Genomic DNA, 22968 nt, shown 5'->3' on the forward strand with positions numbered 1-22968 from the left:
TCCCCCAAACAGTGTACAAGTACTTGCAGATCTCTCAATTACAATTGCTCAGGATAACTATTCAAACTATAACAAACTAAGATTCAATTATATTATATTTTAATATAATATTTGAACCACACTGTTCCAAAGCATGATTAATTAAGCAAACCTTGGGATATCATGATAACATTTGAAAACAAAATAGAATAAAAATTTTAAAAACCAAGATTACATTGTGGGTTAATACTGAAGGTTTTCATTAATAGACTTCAACACATCTCTTCAACTGTGATCTGTGTTAATTTAATACCTATTTTTAACATATTTTTTGTTTGTTTTACCACTGGTTAAACTAACATTTAAACAACTGGCTCCGAGACTAGAATTAAAAAAATACAGATTACCGTACTAAAATAAGCTGGCAACCAGCAACGTTCATCTGCACCATCAATTTTTTTTTCACAATAAAATACTCTCGACTTCATTTCACATTAATTCCATTGGTGGGGGGGTTTTTTTTTTTTTTTTTAAAGGTGCTTAACATAGCCACCTATTCCAGACAAACAACATCCTATTCTGAATATGAAACACAAGAAACATATTGTTAACGTGACTGTTCACTATAACAGGGTAAATCTCCATGTTAATGTGGCTGTTCACTACAACAGGGTAAAACTCAGTGTTAATGTGACTGTTCACTATAACAGGGTAAATCTCAAGTGTTAATGCGACTGTTCACTATAACAGGGTAAAACTCCGTGTTAATGCAACTGTTCACTATAACAGGGTAAAACTCAGGGTTAATGTGACTGTTCACTATAACAGGGTTAAAAACTCAGGAAAATGATGCTCGGACATTTAACTTGCTTTGATATCACAGTACGAATGTGACTGAGAGTGACATTTTTGAGTTTGTGAAAACAGTGAGAATAGTTAACCACGCCTGTGTGTTTATCGATGGAAACAGAACGTCGGTGAATGAACCATGAACGGGTGAAGTCCCGTTACCGGTGACCCATGAATGCTGCTCCAGAAACCACCAGCGTAGCATTAGCAGTGAAGGCACAGTGCTGAGCGGTGTCCGTCTGACACTGAAACAAAAAACAACAAACTTTTAAAATAAATCTGGTAGGAAGGAAAAATCTTTTATTTCAAGGGACTTTCCTGAGTTTGCAGCCATTGTAAGATGTTTGCGATAACAGAGCCTTGTTGGCGACTATCATTTCATACTAAATACATTTTCTTGTTTAGAATACGAGTCTCTGTATATCGAATCTGTTTGCGATAACCGAGCCTTGTTGGTGACTACTATTTCGTACTAAATAAATTTTCTTGTTTAGAATACCAGTGTCTGTATATCGAATCTGTTTGTGATAACAGAGCCTTGTTGGCGACTACTATTTCGTACTAAATACAATTTCTTGTTTAGAATACCAGTTTGTTGGCAAGAATACTAAATACATTTTGTAACCTGGTACAGAATACCAGTGTCTGTATACCTGGTATATCGAATCTGTTTGCGATAACAGAGCCTTGTTGGCGACTGCTATTTCATACTAAATACATTTTCTTGTTTAGAATACCAGTGTCTGTATATCCAATCTGTTTGTGGTCATATACTAATGTTTGTAGCACCCAGTTTTTACTTTAATTCATGATATATATTTTTTCATACGTACAAAATTATTGGGACGTCAAATCCGGTTTGGGCTACTACAAGCATTAGAACAACAAACACTTTGTAAATACAGACTCAGATATTTTAAATCAGAAATTTTTTTTTTAATTTGTATGTTACGTCATTGAAAACGCTCTATTGGTTGGAAACAATTTTACAATGGTTGTAAACTCAGGACTATCCCTTTAAAGGCATATTATCACAGACCACTAACCTATTTAATGGTCTAATAAAGTATTACCTGAACAAATATATTTTGATTTGTCCCTAAATGTACTTTATTCAACCATCTTCATAACCACCATACTCCATTTATTAATGACATTTTGTAAAAATAATTGAATTATGGCAATGGTCCATAATTCAAAAACTAAAATTGCTGAGAGGGATGACATGGATTTCACTCCATCATGGTTCAGTTAAGGTGATGCAATAGCTAGAATGTACTCAACACATTTTTATTTATGGTTATTTCACCTAAAACATAAGAAAAAGGACCCACTGCCACCACACTGTGGACTACTTATTTCTCTTTGTTTTTAATTAGCAGCAACGGATCATTTACATCTAGGGTAATATTTCGTTGGGCACTAGTTTGGATGGTAAAAAAAAAAGAGGAGAGAATAGGTCCACCGGTGGGATTCGATCCTTTGACCCAAGCACCTCGGACAAGCGCTCTACCAATAAAGCTTAATACCAGTCGCTGGTCTGAACAGAGTCCACACTATATTAAACAAGAAAAATACAACAAACAAACAATGGCATACATCCAGAATTTTGGCACATTTTCCATCGACGACATCCCAGATTCGAACCGTTTGATCATCACAGGCGCTGGCTAGATATGTTCCATCGGGTGAAAACGCGACGGCCTGCACCCAGCCAACATGGCCGTCGCACACGTGCAGGCATAACCCCGACTTCGGGTTCCACATCCTAACCGTCTTGTCCCAAGACCCTGTTGCCTGCAATGTCGAAAGATATTCAAGTTATACAAGACAAAAGAAAGGAAAGAATGAATGAATGAAAGAATGAATGAATGAATGAATGTTTAGCGACACCCCAGCACGAAAAATACATTGGCTATTGGGTGTCAAACTATGGTAAAGGCAAAACATGAAGTGATTATCAATACCAATATAAAAATTCAATAGTCAAATAAAACCACAGTGAAAAGAACTGTGCAAAAATACAAATACCACAGTTAGATAAAATTAAAATTTAGAATAAAAGTCAGTATCTTGAAGAAATTGCAGTAAAAGTTCTGGATGGAAATTGAAATGATTCCATCACATTGCGTTGTCCAAATATATGTTTTCGAGTTTCTTTGAGATAAGTACACTTCACCAAAATGAGGCGTACCATCAGAGTACACTGACAGTGGTCACACTGAGGTAGAAAGGAAAGGAACATGAGTTTAACAACACCTCGGCAGATTTTAAAACTAAGGCTATTTAGTGTCTAAAATATGATTATTTCGACAAACCTGCTGCTGCCACATGGGTTACTCTTACAGATAAAGCAGCAAATGATATATTTTTTTATGTGCACTTTCCCAAAGACAGGACAGCCTTTGACATACCAATTGTGGGCAGTTGTTGGGACAGGGAAAATAGAGAACAACTAGTTAATGACATTGAATATCAGTTTTATCCTGTGAAGGTAAGAATGAACAGGACAAAGTCTTATGACATAAATTTCTGCACTAAAAATAATGCATGTGTATAAATGTTGTGACAGTTTGGGCAAGAATAATGCAAAATTTATACACATGCATTTTTTCCTGGTTTACAGATTAGAAATAAGAAAGAAAGAAAGAAATGTTTTCTTTAACGACGCATTCAACACATTTTATTTACGGTTATATGGCGTTAGACATATGGTTAAGGACCACACAGATATTGAGAGGAAACCCGCTGTCGCCACTTCATGAGCTTTTGATATACCAGTCATGGTGCACTGGCTGGAGCGAGAAATAGCCCAATGGGCCCACCGACGGGGATCGATCCCAGACCGACCGCGCATCGAGCGAGTGTTTTACCACTGGGCTACATCCCGCCCCTAGATGAGAAATAAGATGCATGAATTCAGTAATTTTACTAACAACTTCACCATTAAACTTCTAAAATAAAACAGTTTATATGTAACTATAGACCGTACCAGTATTCCATCTTTAGAGAAGGCAACAGCGTGTACGTTCCCCTTGTGACCTTTCAGAACCTTTGAGCTGCGTAATCTAAGACTGTCCAGTGGCCACAATCGGATGGTGAAATCCCATGAAGCTGTTGCCTGGTTTAAAAAAAATATAAAAAATAAAAATTAAATACAGGAAATATAGTAAAAAATTCACAGGACAATAATTATTAAAATGTTTATACCGAAGTCTTCTTCTAGTGTTGTAAAACCACACAGATAATAATTACAGAGGAACCTGGCTGTCGCCACTTAATGGGCAGTGTTTCTGCCAGAAAGAAATTTTTGATAATGATAAGAGTAATTAATATTGTTGAAAAATTAACTTTAAAAAAATAATCTGCAAAAACATTTGGGTGTGGCACCATACCCGTTTACCCTCTGGCAGAAACCCTCATGGGCTATTCTTTCTGATTAACAACAAGAGATCTTTTATATGCAGAATCCTAGACAGGATAGTACATTTGTACCACAGCCTTTGTTACACCAGTTATAGAGCATCAGATGGAATGAAAAAAACAAATCAATGGGCCAACCGACCAGTGGTAAAGTGCTCGCTTGATGCACGGTCGGTCTAGGATCGATCCCCGTCGGTGACCCCCATTGGGTTATTTCTCGTTCCAGCCAGTGCTCCATAACTGGTGTAACAAAGGCCGTGGTATGTACTATCCTGTCCGTGGGATGGTACATATAAAAGATCCCTTGCTGCTAATCGAAAAAGAGTAGCCCATGAAGTGGCAACAGCGGGTTTCCTCTCTCTCAATATCTGTGTGGTCCTTAACCATATGCCTGATGCCATATAACTGTAATTTAAAGTGTTGAGTGCGTTGTTAAATAAAACATTTCCTTCCTTCCTTCATTGACTGGACAAAGGCAAGCTAATAGAGTACCCCCTCTCTTTCGCAAACAAACCACTGCCCTGGACTGACAACCCAGATATCTGATGTGTGTGTTCAGGACAGTGTGCTGAACCATAACTGGGCCTAATTCATTGATATAACCCCGTCGTAGGGCCCATTGGGTTATTTCTCATTCCAGCCAGTGCACCACGACTGGTAAATCAAAGGCTGTGGTACATGTATGTGCTATTCTGTCTGTGGGATGGTGCATATAAAAGATCCTTTGCTCCTAATTAAAAAAAAATGTAGCAAGTTTCCTCTCTATGATTGTGTCAAAATAACCATGTTTGACATCCAATAAATCAATGTGCTCTAGTGGTGTCATTAAACAAAACAAACTTTAAACTTTAATTTGATACGAATGCCTTGTCAATTCACATTATTAGGGGAATCAGTACTGTTACCCATCATGATTATAAGTTAATAATAATTATATGTGTTGTTAGTGCTCAGTTGTTGTTAAAGATACATGACTGAAGGTTACAAAAACTTTAAAATTTAGTTTTGTTTAAATGACACCACTAGAGCACATTGATTTATTAATCACTGGTTCTTGGATGTCAAACATTTGGTAATTTTGACATACAGTCTTAAGGGAGGAAACCTGCTACATTTTTCTATTAGTAGCAAGGGATCTTTTATATGTATCATACCACCACCTTTGATATACCAATCATGGTGCATTGACTAGAGCAAGAAAGAGCCCAATGGGCCAAAACCGAGGGGGATCGATCCCAGACCGATCACGCATCAGGCAAGTGTTTTACTACTGGAACTACTAGAAATACAATGTACAGGTACAATAACAATATTTATAAATGTAACTATAATTACCTAAAACTAAGAACTACAATGAAACCCCTCAAAACTGGACCCTCTGTAAACCAGAACTTCCTTAAAACCGGACATTTTTCATGGTCCTTTTTTAAATATCAGTACACAACAGAACTTCTCTAAACTGGACTTCTTAAAACAGGACTTTTTATTTGGTCCGTCAATGTCTAGCTTAGTGAGGTTTTACTGTATAGAATTTTCCAAAAAAGAGGTATTGGCCTATACACAAAATCTATATCAAGCATATTTTGTTACCAACAGCGTCACAATGAATAGTAGAAGATGTCATCCCTGAACCAAAATAAAACGTATAACAAGCATTCTGAGAGTACTGCTAAAGCAATATAATCACGTCATGTCCCCTACCGGGCCCAATTTTTTTTCTTATCTCCTAAATTCAAGGGCCATAACTCGGTGAAAAATGGGTAAATAACCATGAAAGTTAAACATGATGTGTAACAGTACATGATAAAGCAATATTCAAAATTTTATCTCAATATCTTGTGGCATTGCAAAACAAGTGTGGAATTTATTTTTCCATATCTCTCAAATTCAAGGGCCGTAACACTGTCAAAAATGGGTAAATCAACATGACTTGATGGGTAACAGTACATGATAAAGCTATACAAAAATATAAGCTCAATATCTCAAGGCAATGTGAAGAAACCTATATGTGGGACAGACGGACAGACAGGATGGACTAATAATAAGTCTATGTACACAGACTTGTAACAATATACATTCTAGCTCTGTGAATAGAATACTCTACCAGCATCTTTCCATCGTGAGAGAAGGCTACAGCTTGCACAAGTGTAGTATGACCCTTAAAGACCCTCAGGGAATGTCCATTCTGAAAAGGAATGAAAGATTTGTATCAAATGATTATGCTTTAAATTAAGTCTGTAATCTCTTTCAGTACCTCTTGACTAATTCATCATTAGTCACCTAGTCGCATGTGAAGAAGTCATTTTGATTTCAGTGACGCAGAATCCATTATAAATAAATGATATTTGGTCACAGTAATTATCTGTCGTCTAATTTCCTAAAGATAACAGTGATGAAATAATGTTAACCAGAAATTAAAGGTACTTTGCCTTCAAAACGAAGGCCTGTTTTTTTTTAAAGAAATTGATGGTAATATAATGTATTAAAGGGACTGTCCTGAGTTTGCAGCCATTGTAAGATGTTTCTGACTAACAGAGTTGTTTTGGCAACTAAAATTACATGTTAAATATATTTTCTTGTTTAGAATACCAATGTCTGTATATCCAATATTTTTAAGGTTTATGTTAGTGTTTGTAGCCGTCATTTTTCATTTTATGTCATAATATATATTTATTTTTTTGTATGTACAAAATTATTCAAAGACAAAATCCAGTTTGGGCTAAAATACTACAAACATTAGGACAACAACAAAAACATTGTTTATACATTACAGATACTGATATTGTAAACAAGAAAATATCTTTGATATATGATTTTAATCATCCCACGAATGACATCATTCTGCACCCTCAAATCAGCAGAAATACTACCCATGTAATAGCCCAAAATATAACCCCCGCCAAACTATACCTGAGGTATAAAGTGGACTAGCCCAGAATATACCCCGGTGTATAAAACAGGCTAGCCCAGATTATACCTCTAGTCTGCATTTTTCCCCATCATAATTTATATATTTTGGGCTAGAGAATATGGTCTCACTACACAGATCACTTCCGGGTGAGAGTTCATTCATCACGGTCCACTATAGCTCCTAATTGTGGCACATGTTATGGTTCACATATTCACTTCTAGGAAATGGTGAAGAATTAAAACAATATGTATGTTTAATGGTAAGCCTTCTGGCTGTATTTTGCCCATGTTATTTTGTAATATTGTGCATCGACCTTTTGGGACATGGGTATATAGCGCAAGTGACAGCCGGAGTGAATCGGTTAATGAACCACCTGTTCGGACCGGTACTACAGCCAGATGCGGTCATATAGCAAAAAACTGAGACGGAAATGTTCACAATTTTGGAGTGAATATAAATGCTTATATAATGTATGTTCGCAATGGTGTATGTTGTTAGTGCCAACAAGAACCCGTTCTATGGGCAATCTTCGCTTGAAGTTGGGCAGTTTAACATGGGTTTCAATGGCAGATGACATCTGTGTAGTGAGACCATAATGTAAAACATGAAATTACTGTTTATCCCAAAATATATAAGTTTAGCAAGCCAAAATGAAAATGTACTAGTGTAGCATCCTTATAAAAGGTAATTACATCGATGTGGATTTTAGCCAAGCACATGGGGGCCCTATTTGGGTAAATATAGCAAACATGTCAATTTTATTTATTTTTATTTATTTTTATTTTTATTTTATTTTTATTTTTTAGGGGTGTGTGTGTCAAAATGTATATTCTAGTATTCTTATATGTAATAAATAAATTGATATGAGTGTCTAACACTGAGTTTCTCATTGTAAAAGGTCAAAATTCAAGGTCACAAGGTCAATATCCAAATTCACCCTAATTTCTGTGATTTTGTGCATAATGAATTTTTTCGAATGTACAGTCATAGTGACAAACAATTTTGATGGTATTGTGAATATATAACATAGTATTCTACTATGAAAGTAGAATTTGTATCTGCCATCAATAATATGTGGATCTTCATGCTGAAATATACAGAAAAAAAACAGGATTTCAACACTTCATTATGAAACAATTGTTGCCCATAGCAACAATTGATGGAAACTAATATTTTTAATGAACTAACTAGATAATTAGCTTCTTTGTATGTTCCCCATATCAGAACTACCAAAAAGGTCATACATTACCATATAGTGGCTGCTTGTTTGATGGCCATCTATTGTGTGGATGACCAAGGAGTAACAATGTGATATGAAGTTTTATTGGATAGTATGGTGCATCTATCTTTGGTGTATTGGTTAGAGTTCATAAGTTACACGGCTCTAGTATAGCTTTTCATGGTGTAAATGACCCAAATTATCAAACTGACTTCAAACCAAGTTTGACAAAATCGGTCACTAGACTTTAAGGTCTCACTACACAGATGACTTCTGGGTGAGAGTTCATTCATCACGGTCCACTATAGTTCCTAATTGTGGCACATGTTATGGTTCACATATTCACTTCTAGGAAATGGTGAAGAATTAAAACAATATGTATGTTTAATGGTAAGCCTTCTGGCTGTATTTTGCCCATGTTATTTTGTAATATTGTGCATCGACCTTTTGGGACATGGGTATATAGCGCAAGTGACAGCCGGAGTGAATCGGTTAATGAACCACCTGTTCGGACCGGTACTACAGCCAGATGCGGTCATATAGCAAAAAACAGACGGAAATGTTCACAATTTTGGAGTGCATATAAATGCTTATATAATGTATGTTCGCAATGGTGTATGTTGTTAGTACCAACAAGAACCCGTTCTATGGGCAATCTTCGCTTGAAGTTGGGCAGTTTAACATGGGTTTCAATGGCAGATGACATCTGTGTAGTGAGACCTATTGAAATATCTTCTAAAATTACTAATCTGTGATAGTTTTATTTTTATGAAAGCAATAATTGCTTTTCTTTTAAAGCGTTTGTTATTATTTATTTATTTATTTTGTATACAGGTTAGTAATAAAAAATTAGGGTTAGGCAGGGCACAATATTTCACGAGAACCATTGTTCAGTTCGCGTGTCGGTTACGCAACTTTAAAATCACGAGAATCAGTTTGTTTTTAAATACAATTGAACCACCAATGTAGCACAGAACACTTGTTCAAGTGTTTTAGGATTAGGTAGGCCTAACTCATTGGTTATGAGAACTATATTCACATAACTAAACAATCGTTTTCCTAAGTAAAACTCATGTGAACTGACTTCCGGTTACCTAAGAATTTGAAATATTGTCTGATGGTTAGGGTTAGGGTTAGGGTTATAAAACAGGCTAGCCCACTTTAACCTCGGGTACAGTTTGGCAGGAGGTATATTTTGGGCTGTTACACTGGCAGGTACATGTATGTTCACAAGCTGGCCGTGTTTTGGACAATAAAAAGTAATGACAGAAGAAATATCCTACCTTTATATCCCACAGTATTGCTGTTCGGTCCCAGGAACCAGAACACATAAAATTACTGTCAGGAGAAAACACTACCACCTCAACGCTCTTTTTGTGACCTGTACACAGAAATAAACAAATTGTACACATATTTACCAAGGTGTTATAAAAGGATGGTCAGGAGTCATTGGACCCTCCAACTTTACAGATGATACATTTGCCTCTCCCCCCACCCCCTCACCATACCCCAGATGAATTGCAAATTAATATATTGCTGGCACCTTCAGTTCTGGGCATCTTCTAGCACTCATAATTTAATAGAAATAACTTTCCTTGTGGAGGCAACAAGACAAACCTACAAACTTTTGAATAGATATAAACCTGCATTTAAGGAAGTCTATCCAAATATAAGAGTATATATATATATATATATATATATATATATATATATATATATATATAATCCATATTAAATAGGAAACTATACAATAGCAGTGTTCACAACAGTAATTAGCCAGTGTGCATTGGAATGGGGTCAATGTAGAAGGGGGCAGACAGGATCTAACTCATCACTAGAGTACTCTCCTGAGGTGTTTTGATCATAGGATCAAATCCCCATGGTGGACCTATTCTGTGATCGAGTTTTTTCCCCACTGTATCCAGTGCTCCATGACTGGTATATCAAAGGCCATGGTATGTGCTGTCCTGTCTGTGGAAAAGTACATATAAAAGAAAATAGCTGCTAATGGAAAGATGCAGTAAAAACTGTGGTCTCACTACACAGATGTCATCTGCCATTGAAACCCATGTTAAACTGCCCAACTTCAAGCGAAGATTGCCCATAGAACGGGTTCTCGTTGGCACTAACAACATACACCATTGCGAACATACATTATATAAGCATTTATTTTCACTCCAAAATTGAGAACATTTCCGTGTCTGTTTTCTGCTATATGACCGCATCTCGCAGTAGTACCGGTCCGAACAGTTGGTTCATTAACCGATTCACTCCGGCTGTCACTTGCGCTATATACCCATGTCCCAAAAGGTCGATGCACAACATTACAAAATAACATGGGCAAAATACAGCCAGAAGGCTTACCATTAAACATACATATTGTTTTAATTCTTCACCATTTTCTAGAAGTGAATATGTGAACCATAACATGTGTCACAATTAGGAACTATAGTGGACCGTCATCGATGAACTCTCACCCGGAAGTGATCTGTGTAGTGAGACCTGTGGCTTTTCTCTAAGAATGTGTAAAAATGGCCAAATGTTTGACATCTAACAGTTAATGATTAATATATCAGTGTGCTCTAGTGGTATCATTAAACAAAACAGAACAAACAAAATCCATGTAGAAGCAACATACTGACCCTGCAATTGATAAAGCCGCCGTCCACTACTGGTCTTCCACACTATGACTTGGTTATCAAACGATCCACTGGCAAAATACTTGCTGTCTGGGGACATGGCCACACATTTCACAGCACCTGTGAACAGCGTAAAACAACACTGTACTCTATATACAATTCATCATCTAACAGTGCACGACAAGTACAGATACATGTATGTGATGTTCATTTAAATAAAAAAATAAAAACTGAAAAGATCTTTTAAAAGATGAAACCTCTGTACTATAGACCTAAATAAAGGTCATTTTTTTAGCATTTCAGACCAAATACAATCTACTTTGCAAAAATCGTTTAATAATAATCAGGCCTTGACCTTAACATTTTTTAGTGGTAGCCCGCCGGGCTACCAGGTTATGAAATCTGGTAGCCCTCAGTAAAAATTAGTATCCCTATAATTTTTATAATTTAGAAAAAAAAGACAAAAAAAAGCAAAACTGTTTATTTTTTATTAAACATATTGTTTTAGGTGTTTAAGCATCTTGTTGATTGTGTCGTAACTGGATGTGCCAAAAAAATATAGTATCCCGGAGGACTACCATGTTAAAACATCTGGTAGCCCAAGTGAGAAATTGGTAACCAAAACACCTCAGGCTACCACTAAGGTCGAGCCCTGCTTTTACAAAAAAGCTGAAATCAGATGAAAAGCTAAAACAAATTTACATCCCTGCAAGTAGTTGAGGATGTAAACAATAATTGCAGGGAACAGACCATAGCATATCAAATTATTTCATGGGGAAACACTTTTTCAGTTTTGTGCCTTGTGATCACTGGAAATAGTTTTTTTTTTAAATAATTATATGTTTATATATTATTTTGGTAGAATAGTCATACATGATATAATAATCATGGGAAACGAAATTTCGGTTCTGTCATTTTCCGATACAGTACCAGAAACGATAGTTTTCGTCAAATCAGAGGGCCTGAGGGAAGATTGCTACATAATCCTAAAATGTTAAATACCAGTTGTTAAATGTAAATGTTCTGGCACAACAATTAAAACCCTAATCAAACAGACTTTGAAATGTAATCAAACAGACTTTGAAATGTAATCAAACAGACTTTGAAATGTAATCAAACAGACTTTGAAACGTAATCAAACAGACTTTGAAACGTAATCAAACAGACTTTGAAACGTAATCAAACAGACTTTGAAACGTAATCAAACAGACTTTGAAACGTAATCAAACAGACTTTGAAACGTAATCAAACAGACTTTGAAACGTAATCAAACAGACTTTGAAACGTAATCAGACTTTGAAATGCAATCAAACAGACTTTGAAACGTAATCAAACAGACTTTGAAATGTAATCAAACAGACTTTGAAATGTAATCAAACAGACTTTGAAATGTAATCAAACAGACTTTGAAATGTAATCAAACAGACTTTGAAACGTAATCAAACAGACTTTGAAACGTAATCAAACAGACTTTGAAATGTAATCAAACAGACTTTGAAACGTAATCAAACAGACTTTGAAATGCAATCAAAGTAGATTTATTTAAAATATGTACACAAATAATTTGTGATCTCGCTGGCCATGCCATTCTGAAAATGCTTATGGGCCCCCTGCTATTAATATAATTGTTGTCCGACTTCTAATACTAGTTTCCATATACTAATATATTTTTACAATGCTATAATTGTCATTTACATAATAATTATACATTACACTAATCAATTTTCAATGGTTCAGCAACTGTTGCTAATAAAAAATTGCAAACAAAATGTTTCCTGAATAATGAATTGTTCTGCAAATAACAACTTGTAAATAATCAATATCGGACCAAAATAATTAGGACTGAATTTACAAAGCCTGTTTTCGACTTACATGTGTGTAACTACATACATTTACAATGCTTAAACACCTGTGTTTAAGAAAAAACATGTTTCGTAAATTTAGCCTTTATAGTTTAACATCATATCTGTGAAATATGGGTTCATATCTTGTCGAGTGACTGTGTCTAATCCAGTAGTCTAAAGGTTAATAAGACATCAGATACGGTGTTTAGTAATTAAATCTGTGTCAGCAATGCCTACCCTGACTAAGCATAGGGGTTGAACTGATAGTTTACACGTACATCATTTACTGTAATAGGATAAACCTATATCAAGACGTTTGTTGAGTATAGTAGGACAAATACATTATAACAATATGGGAAAATACTCTTTAATATCAAACAGTTGCCAACACTTTAGCTTTTCTATGATTTGCAATTATATACCACAAAGCATAATACATACTTTTCTGTCAAGCTATTAGTGCCTGGATACTGATATTTTCATTTATATTAGACATCAAAAAAACGTTTGAAATGCACTATTAAATTCTGAAACACGATGTCTACAGATGAGTAACATACCTGTACACATACCTGTGTAAGTTACACACACACAAAGAGATACAGTGTAATGCAGGACTTCTTGGTTACACAACGTGTACATCTCTTAGATATACATGTGCAGTGAAGTATATACACAAAACCTTTTTTTTTTTTTTAGATAACACTCAAAATGAATCCTATATTAACCATAGCATTTTATTTAGGGCATATGGAAGATTGGCATGGGATGAGGAACAAATATGGCTAATACTATTTATGAAAGTAAATATAATTCTGGCCTTACAGTGTTCGAAATAAGCACTTATCCGTTTGTCCTGACAAGTGATAATCTGCTGGGACAAGCAAAATGTACCTCAGTGATTGTCCAGTAAAAAGTTACAATGCTGTTTCATTTTGACCAATCAAAAACACTGTCCTTGCTCTTGATTAAAACTAACAACTTATTTTGGACAAGTAAGAATATTGACGGACAATTAAGTAGATTTGTAGATGTAATTGTCCGATGGACTAGTGAACAATTCTGAGTATTTCTATCACTGCTGTGGCAGATCACGTCATTTAATACCTGTATGTCCACTGAGGGCACAGACGAGTTCCGTTGTGTGTGCATTGAAGACACGAACCTTGTTGTCGTCAGAACCAGTGACAGCGATCTGGAAGTCTGGCGAGAATGCCACACAGTTCACCTACAAACAAGAAAGAAAGCAAATCCTAGAGTTAATCCACATGCAGTGAAGCACATAAGGCATATACAGTTGAGAAACATGTGTAACCCAAAGAGCAATAAAACTAATATTTACCATTAGACCTGGGTAGTACGGTATACCATATATACCATTCGGTATCAGTATCACATCAATACCGATTTACCGTACCAAGCAAATTTCTAAATATCACAATTTCAGTATTGAAAAATGTTATCCGCCATTTAGTAAAGCACTAACAATATATCTGATTAATGCAAAATAGCTGAAAAGAAGAGGGAGATGAGGGCCTTGTGTATGGAATTTAATTTTATTTAGATGAAATTAGCGGGTGAGACTAAACTTGGGCATGCATTTAAAGTTGAGTATACCGAAAATACTGCTTGATATTGGTATTTGTAGTGTATCAATACTGGATACCATACCAATACCAAGGTAAATCACCCCAGAATACTGATACTGATACCGAACCTGAAATTTCAATACCGCCCAGCTCTATTTACCATACATGTACTTCACTCATTAGTCCACTGCAGGGTAAGTAACATACTATTTGTTATTAATATCTACTGCCAAATTCATTTGCCAAAGCAACTTTTTAAATACATGTAGATACCCTTTGGGGGGGGGGGGGGGGGGGGGGGCGAGACGTAGCCCAGTGGTAAAGCGCTTGCTTGATGCGTGGTCGGTTTGGGATCGATCCCTGTCAATGGGCCCATTTGGCTATTTCTCGCTCCAGCCAGTGCACCACGACTGGTACATCAAAGGCCATGGTATGTGCTATCCTGTCTATGGGACGGTGCATATAAAAGATCTCTTGCTGCTAATCGGAAAGAGTAGCCCATGAAGTGGTGATAGCGGGTTTCCTCTCAATATCTGTTTGGTCCGTAACCGTAAATAAAATGTGCTGAGTGTGTTAAATAAACCATTTCCTTCCTTCTTTGTAACCATTTTTAGTGTCCTATATGTACATTTAATAAATAGTCTCACACTCCATTATTGTTAGATGTTTGATAATTCCCCGTCTCTGGATCCTAGTATTGGATTATTAGAAAAAAGTTACTTTTTATTGATAAAAAAAATCCTGATGTAAACTACTTTTTAAAATGTGGTTAATAGTCCTATTAATTAACAAGGAAGTGTTATTTCTTCATTTGTTGATAAATATGACATCATTAGTTCCAAATGTTTGCGATTTTACTTTTTTTAAAAATAACTTGCGCCTATCGATTACTTCATGATAATTGCACTGTAAGACTAATGTTACAAATTAGGCATACATTGAACACATTTATACTACTCAAAAAGAATTTAAGGGTCAAAAATGTATAACCAAATAAGTTTCAGAGTGTATTAGATTAATGATGTAAACTACACCAAAAATTTAATTTATTGTTCCATATTTACAAAAACCCACAAATAAACGTCACTGTATACAAGAAAGTCACATGACATGCTGTCAAAGTTGAAGGTTGTCAAACATGGATTTTACACATTAGAACATTCGTTTAATAGTGTGTGAATCCACCCCTGGCGCGAATACACTCGACACATCGTTGCCTCATGCTGTTGATCAGACGTCTGAAGAACTCTTGGGGAATGGCCTGCCACTCTGCCATAAGAAGTTGACCCAGATCATGAAGGTTGGCCGGAGGGGCATGGTTATCCCGAACTATCCTGCCTAATTCGTCCCAGGCGCTCTCTATTGGGGCCAAGTCAGGCGAATATGCTGGCCAATCCATCCTGGCGATACCTTGTTGTCTGAGAAAGTCCGTTACCACCCTGGCGCGGTGGGGTCTGGCATTGTCATCCTGCAGAACTGCCCCGCCGCCAATCTGCTGAAGGCCTGGGAGAACCAACGGCCGGATAATCTCATTCAGATAGCGGATTCCATTCAGATTGCCATCCACCACATAGAGGGGGTTCCTGTGGTGGATAGAGATGCTGCCCCACACCATGACGCTGCCACCACCGAACCGGTGACGTTGTCTAACGTTAACGTCAGCAAAGCGCTCCCCAGGACGTCTGTAGACACGAACCCGACCGTCGTTGAACTGGAGACTAAACCTGGACTCATCAGTGAACATCACTCGACCCCAATGAACACGTTGCCACCGCAGATGAAGCGTGCACCAGTGACGTCTGGCCATTCTGTGACGTGGTAGGCGAACAGCCTGGCGACGGCAGCATAGATTATTGGCTCTCAGACGATTGCGTATGGTTTGATCACACTCGAGTTCCAGTCGCAGTCCGCAGATTGTCACATAATCGGCGTGCAGTGGTTGTGCGTTGACGTAGAGCCATATTGGTGATGTAGCGGTCCTCTCTATTTGTAGTGCTTCGGGGTCTTCCCGAACGTGGACGATTTCGAACAGAATTCGTTGCTTGGTACCGTTGCCACAGTCGGCCAACTACACTCTGACTGACACCAAGTCTCAGAGCAACATTTCTTTGCGTATTGCCATCCTGAAGCCAAGCAATAGCCCTTCCTCGATCTTCGATAGTCAGTTGAAGTCGTACCATTGTCGAATTTGGAGTGTGCACCGTACACGAACGCAAGCTCCAATTATATGGAAATTCAGCATTGGGAACATGGAATACACGTGCAAAGCGTGCAAATGAAGCGCTTTGTGAAAAAGCAAGTTATGGGCACTTAGCAGACCTTTCGCTTTCACCCTAATTTACGTGTAAATGTAAGCATGTTTTCGCCATTAGAACTAGTCGACAGTGTCAATGACAGTGGATTTTAATTCATTTATGCGTTGCTTAGACCCACTTTCGTCAAAATGGAACAATACCATGCGTGACATTATGGTCTAGCTAATATAATTGACATTCAGAAAATAATGTCGAAAATATCGTCTGACCCTTAAATTCTTTTGAGTAGTATATATACAACATGCCAGGGAAAAGGAAAAACAAAATTCAATATTTTTAAATAAAATGTTCCCTGCTTGCAAATAAAATGTATTCTCTTTTTCTTTTAAAATAAAATAAATGTAAAAAACTGGAATAGCACAAGTAATGCCTTTTGATATCATACATGTCATGTACACACCACAGATGGGAGTTGGGAAATCGTAAACTTGCTAAAGGGTTTGTCCACTAAGAGGGAATGATCCTATGATCCCCTCAGGTGAGCACACACTCAAGGTCTACCACTGAAATCATCCCCAAGAACATTTTTGTTTTCTTTAATCCAACAGAACAAAAGTTTGCAAATACACTGTATTAATTGTATACACATGTATTTATACATACGCACCTCATCTTTATGTCCAGTAAACCTCTTCAAGTCTATAATAGTTAGTTCAGTTTCATCACAAAACATTTTAGATTTTCAGCATTCAAGTACATCAACCTAAAAGCAATAAGATTTATGTACTAGCATATAAAGTGTAGGTCAATGTGCATGCATGCATATATATATATATATATATATTTTATAATTTTGCCCAGTGAGCTCCATGGAAGAAACCTCTGGCACGTATAACTGTTAGTGTTAAACAACCCCTGCAATTGCCCACAGCAATGCCATGGAGATTGGTGTGGAGTTTTCAATTCTCCACAGCACTTTTTAGCCTTGGATTATATTCAGGGTTTTTTTCAGTGGCATGTTTTTTAGCCGTAGACATTTTCTTAATTGCAGGGGTTGTTAAATGCCTCAAGTATTACCTGTAAAAACATCATAAAATCAATGCAATTATATAAATTTAATTATAAGTTCCCACACATTATATGACTATAGTGGTTATTACAAATATATGCATTAACTTTGTAATGGTGCATATAAAATACATCTACCTGACTGTGTGTGTATATATAACAAAATATTTATCTCTAAATTACTTAGTCTAAATGATTCATTATTCCCTATTCAAAATTTATGTCTAAAAAGTACAAAAAATTTACCTTTAATTTTCAAGGCATTTTAACTTTTTGCCTAACAGTGACTGCATGCCAGTGTATTATTACTGCCATAAATGTAAGCATATACTTACAATACAGACATTTATACATGTCTATAATGAAAAAATTACATTTTCTAGAATGCACTGGTCAGCCTGATACAGTGTACATGTATATCTGAATTTGGGTTTAAGACTCCAGATAATTTATGGTTTACGTCAATAACGTGTACTGCTTCTAGGGCGACCTATAACGTGCATGGATTTACAAGAGTGCAGGTGACACTTATTTATACTGACACCAAAAAGTTTAGCAAATGAAATACAACACTATATTATAGTTTCATTCACCATTAAGATCAACATTCTTCATGAGTGTATTAATTGTTCATTGCTAATCCATATACTAACACTAGTATATTCCTTCCTGAGTCTAATCATGTCTATTGGTATTTCTGAATGGATTATTCACATGAAGAAGAAGAAGAAAAAGAAACCAAACAAAAACAATTTGAAACACATTTCTGGCATCGGTGGTGCAGTGATTATGGTATCAGCTCCAAACCAGAGTGAGTTCTTAAGGGCTCAGTGGGTAGGTGTAAGGCCACTACACCACATTCTCTCTCACTAACCACTAACCAACTAACCCACTGTCCTGGACAGACAGCTCAGATAGCCGAGGTGTGTGCCCAGGAGAGCATGCTTGAACCTTAACTGGATATAAGCATGAAAATAAGTTGAAATGAATGAATGAAACACATTCTGTTAAATTAGTATACATTGTACATGTTGCGTATAACTACACATGTAGTTAATGAATAAAATTAATGATATTGCAGAAGTGCTGTATTGTTGAAAACTAAATTCAAGGCAGTTTCCACATGACATTATGTCAATTCAAAAAACATTACATACAGGGCTTGAAATAGGATGCAAAGTACAGGCTGCTGTTATTTGTTTTAAATAGCAGGTAAAAAGAAATATGCCCTGCTGGAAATAAGACATGCTATGGAGTGATGGGAGGGTTTGGGATAGAAGGAAGGAATGTTTTTAAATATGATTATTCGTGGCATATCTTGTAACAGATCACAGAGATAAATAGAGAGGAAACCTGCTACAACTATGCAGCATCCCACAGACAAGACAATATATTGGTCATTTTACACGTACAGATTTTTGTTACACCACTTGTTAGTTTGGGATATTGCGAGAGATGTATTTTAGAGAATTATGAAATTAAAACAGAACAGATAACAGCATAAGAGATAATTGAATATACATCTCTCTCTTGAAACATTACCCATGATTTTTTGGTGGTTTTAGCAGGGAACATTTTGTTTTAAAAATCTTGATTTGCGATATTTCTAGTCAACTGAAAATTATTAGCAACTACTGTTTAATGTTTTAAAATTGTGTAGCGATCTCTGAAACTTATGTTGCAAATCATGCCACAATATATACTGAACAAAAATCTTCCCTGTATTGTACCTATATTGCAGGATATGCACTTGGGATCACAGCAACACTCTGACTCGCCCATACAACTCTTGAATGGCCCGCGACCAAATTTTATTAAAAAAAACTTACTAAAATTGCACTTTAAAAACATGTAATCATATCATACACACGATAATAACAACACAAAAGCAGGAAACAGAACTTGTTTTAGTTTATATTACAAACTGTTGTAATTAAATTATAATTATTATGTTGTCACAGAACCCACACAATCAAACATCTGGAATGTTTTACCAAGGCTCGGTCTTGGAATGCATAAGGTGCTTTTATGGCCGTATGATAAGGAATTTAAAAAATACTAAGCTGACAGCAATCTATACAAACAATAATCACATCCACTAGAGAAATAAACACACAACACAAGTAAAAGGATTAATCATTATTTAACAACACTCGCACGTGCACAGGCAATGATAGCTGTTGTTGACATTGTTCGCAGTGACGATTGGGTGTTTGGTATAGGAGACTCGGTATATTCCGTAAAAAAAGAAAACTTTCCAACACGATTAACTTCAGGCTCCTAAACAAAATCTTTCTGCCAAACATAGCGCAGCTGAATGTGACGAGTTGTTCCGATTGTAACTAAATGGAAAGTAAAGACGAACATAGCCGAGGTGTTCCAATTGAACCTACAAATACTTTTACGTGGCAGAGGTTTTCCGAGTACGTAATCAAATGGGCCGAGGTATTCTGAATGGCTTTAGATAGACTGGGGAAGTGGTCGCTATTATGTCATATATGGGTTTGGTTGTGCAGATTGTAATAAGAAATCAGTTGAAAACAATAAATAAAAAATAACTTTCCGATCTCTTACAGACACTGGTTATTTGCATTTTGATACAAAAATGTAATACAATATGCGGAAATTTTTGGTCAACAGGTGGGCGACACATGATACGGTTTTGACTTGCCCGACACTATTTTTACTCACCATGGGCGATCGGGCAACCGTATAAAGTGCACACCCTGATATTGTTAATAATTTGGGGCATGTAATTTGTTTTAAATAACAATCAGTGCATTAGAAAATCAATATTTTACAAACTATTAACTCTGTATTGATATCAAATGTTGTTACAATGTCACCGACAATGACATCATTCTTTGCCAATTAGGCCTATTATGAGAAGAAGAAGAAAAAAAGAAGAAAAAAAGTTAACTGACTTCTCTTGACATTGTTGACAAAGTTAAATTTCTTTAAAAAAAATATATTAATCAAAATTTTCATCTACTGTACATATTTCATATAATGACAGGGTAGCCCGTATTAAGTTTTGCTAAACCTTTTTGGTGGAGTATATTACTCACATAACAGTTCCAATCAGCGCATTGCTGCATTGCGTGACGAGCGTCCATTCATGTCTCACTTAGTTTTACCTTTACCTGGCTTAATCAACACTGACAGAAGGTAATTTACCATTCTGTGTGTTGTTCAGTGAAGTACGCAATAAAGTCACATAGTAGAAATCAATTTACAAGGATCAATAAATCACTGTTTTTCTTGAAACCGATTGTTCTGTTACTAAAACAAACTTTGTTAATTCCGCGTTGTTCAATTCCGGCTTGACGATTGGTAGAATATACTTCCGGTTTTCTTCTTTATGGTGAATTCCTTTATTATACAACCCTAGCAACGGTCATAATCGCATGACGACATTCGATTGTTGATAAATTACGTCACAATAGCCGTCTTATAGCAGCATGCCACGGTCACTGGCGAAGTCAGAGGCTAAATCCGTAGTGGGCGTGCCTGAACCTTCGTGGATAGGGGCACGTTAATAGACTTGCCCGTTGCCCGTAGCATGCCACGGCCGTGCCTAACCCCGCTCGTTACCTGCCAGTGCGGATGGTCCCGCCTTCTCCACCTCCACTACTCTTTTTTGCTTACGGAATAGTAGGCGTTTGCCAACATTTGCGCCCATGACAGGCGTGTGCTAAAACAGATTGCTCTGAACGTGCACGTAAAATCTTAAGTCAAGCCAAATCAAGCGTCCTGAGTCGTGTTTACTTATACCACGGCTTGAGGACACACGAGCTAACCACGGACTTTGATTCAACATTTATATTTGAGCTCTAAAATAGCCGTCGGAAGCCGAAAATTTAGGGGCCGTCCATAATTTTCAACATTTTCACGAGCGTACAAACCGTACACTTTTGACCACCCCCCCTCCCCCCCCCAAAAGTGTACATCCCCAAATGAAAAATCTTGATCGACATTTTTAATTTTCAAAAAAAAGTGTACGCTGGCCTTTAAGCCCCCCCCCCCCCCCCGCACCCACCCGCGTACTGTTTGTACGCTCGTGAAAATGTTGAAAATTATTAACGGCCCCTTAGTGTTTGGGTGGGGTGGGGCGGGGCAGTTACTTTATAATATTATGCCTATCGCTTTTAAAATGGGGGTGGGTGGGTTTTTGAAGCATTGTATTTTTATTTTATTTATTTATTTATTATTATTATTATTTTTTTTTTTTTTTTTTTTTTTTTTTTTTTTGGAGGGGGGGGGGGGGGTTGTTGAGGGAAGAATGCCCCTGACCCCCGCTTCCAACGCCTACATGTAGGTCTAAAACAAGAAACCCGACATTCCAATCCAAACAAACGGTTTTGGTTAAAATTTTAACACCATGAAATAACTCAAACATAATCTAACTACTTATCTGTGGCGTCAAATTTGCAAAACTGAATTTTGGACAGTACTTATAGCGACTTGTTTTGGTCTTTTGAAATTTTGAAATAGTTTTATCACCAAGTAGATATCTCAAGTCCTATCTTATATATTTAAACAGGACAGGAGGGCACTCGAGCTACTAGACATTGTAAATAATGGCGAAAATAAGAATTGTGAGCGTAGTTTGTAGTACCCAAATGTCTAATTAACATAATCTCAGCACCCGATGTTTAAGAAATCGGTCAATATTTATAGCAAACGTATTTGTCATTTTGGTTTACCGTAATGCAGTCAGATTATAAATGTAATAATAACCATTTCATCTTCTTCTGTTATTTTTTTTTAACAATTTCAATTGTTTATTGTATACTTTCTGACAATATCTGTGTTGTGAATTATTGGGAGAGGGCAAATACAAGGGCAAGGCCATTTAGCTAGGACTGAGTGATATATAGGCAAATTTCAAGTGTCTTAATAAAACATCAGCACCCATTCAAATTAAATAAGTGTGAAATTTCATATTTTTCAAGTAAAAACAACTTTCAGGAGTAGTATTAAACATTGGTTTTGTTTAACACCACCACTAGAGCTCATTGATTTATTAATAATCAGCTTTTGGTTGTCCAGCTTCTGGTTTATTGAGGAAACCTAAATTTTTCCATTAGTAGTAAGTAAAGAATATCTTTTTTATGCTCTATTCCACAGACAGGATAGCACATACCATAGGCTGCGATATATCAGTGACGGTGCACTGGCTGGAATGAGAA

The 22968-nt window shown here is 36.5% G+C and overlaps 1 protein-coding gene across 2 annotated transcripts; it reads right to left on the minus strand.

The window, feature by feature from the left end:
- Window positions 1-82: 82 nt before the first annotated feature.
- LOC121384192 (WD repeat-containing protein 38-like) lies at window positions 83-21144 on the minus strand. 2 transcript variants are annotated; one of them, XM_041514464.1, is made up of 9 exons: window positions 20920-21144; window positions 17376-17471; window positions 13972-14092; window positions 11024-11140; window positions 9665-9762; window positions 6356-6436; window positions 3821-3949; window positions 2428-2625; window positions 83-1073 (listed from the first exon to the last, which is right to left on the minus strand). In XM_041514464.1, the coding sequence occupies exons 2-9, from the start codon at window positions 17439-17441 to the stop codon at window positions 987-989; spliced, it is 897 nt and encodes a 298-aa protein (XP_041370398.1). In that variant the 5' UTR covers window positions 17442-17471; window positions 20920-21144; the 3' UTR covers window positions 83-986. The 2 variants fall into 2 exon arrangements, with proteins under 2 accessions (XP_041370398.1, XP_041370397.1); XM_041514463.1 differs by having other exon boundaries at window positions 20845-21143.
- Between the last annotated feature and the right edge of the window lie 1824 nt (window positions 21145-22968).

The sequence above is a fragment of the Gigantopelta aegis genome, chromosome 10 (genome assembly GCF_016097555.1).
Source record: "Gigantopelta aegis isolate Gae_Host chromosome 10, Gae_host_genome, whole genome shotgun sequence".
Taxonomy (NCBI): Eukaryota; Metazoa; Mollusca; class Gastropoda; order Neomphalida; family Peltospiridae; genus Gigantopelta; species Gigantopelta aegis.

What these genes read in the sequence shown, in the direction of transcription:
- LOC121384192 (XM_041514464.1), bottom strand. Translation starts at nt 17,441, where the DNA reads ATGTTTTGTGATGAAACTGAACTAACTATTATAGACTTGAAGAGGTTT. An exon ending in GCGGCTTTATCAATTGCAGG is followed by an intron (nt 9,763 to 11,023) that starts GTCAGTATGTTG and finishes TTCTGTGTACAG; the next exon opens with GTCACAAAAAGAGCGTTGAG. An exon ending in TCTCTAAAGATGGAATACTG is followed by an intron (nt 2,626 to 3,820) that starts GTACGGTCTATA and finishes TCGACATTGCAG; the next exon opens with GCAACAGGGTCTTGGGACAA.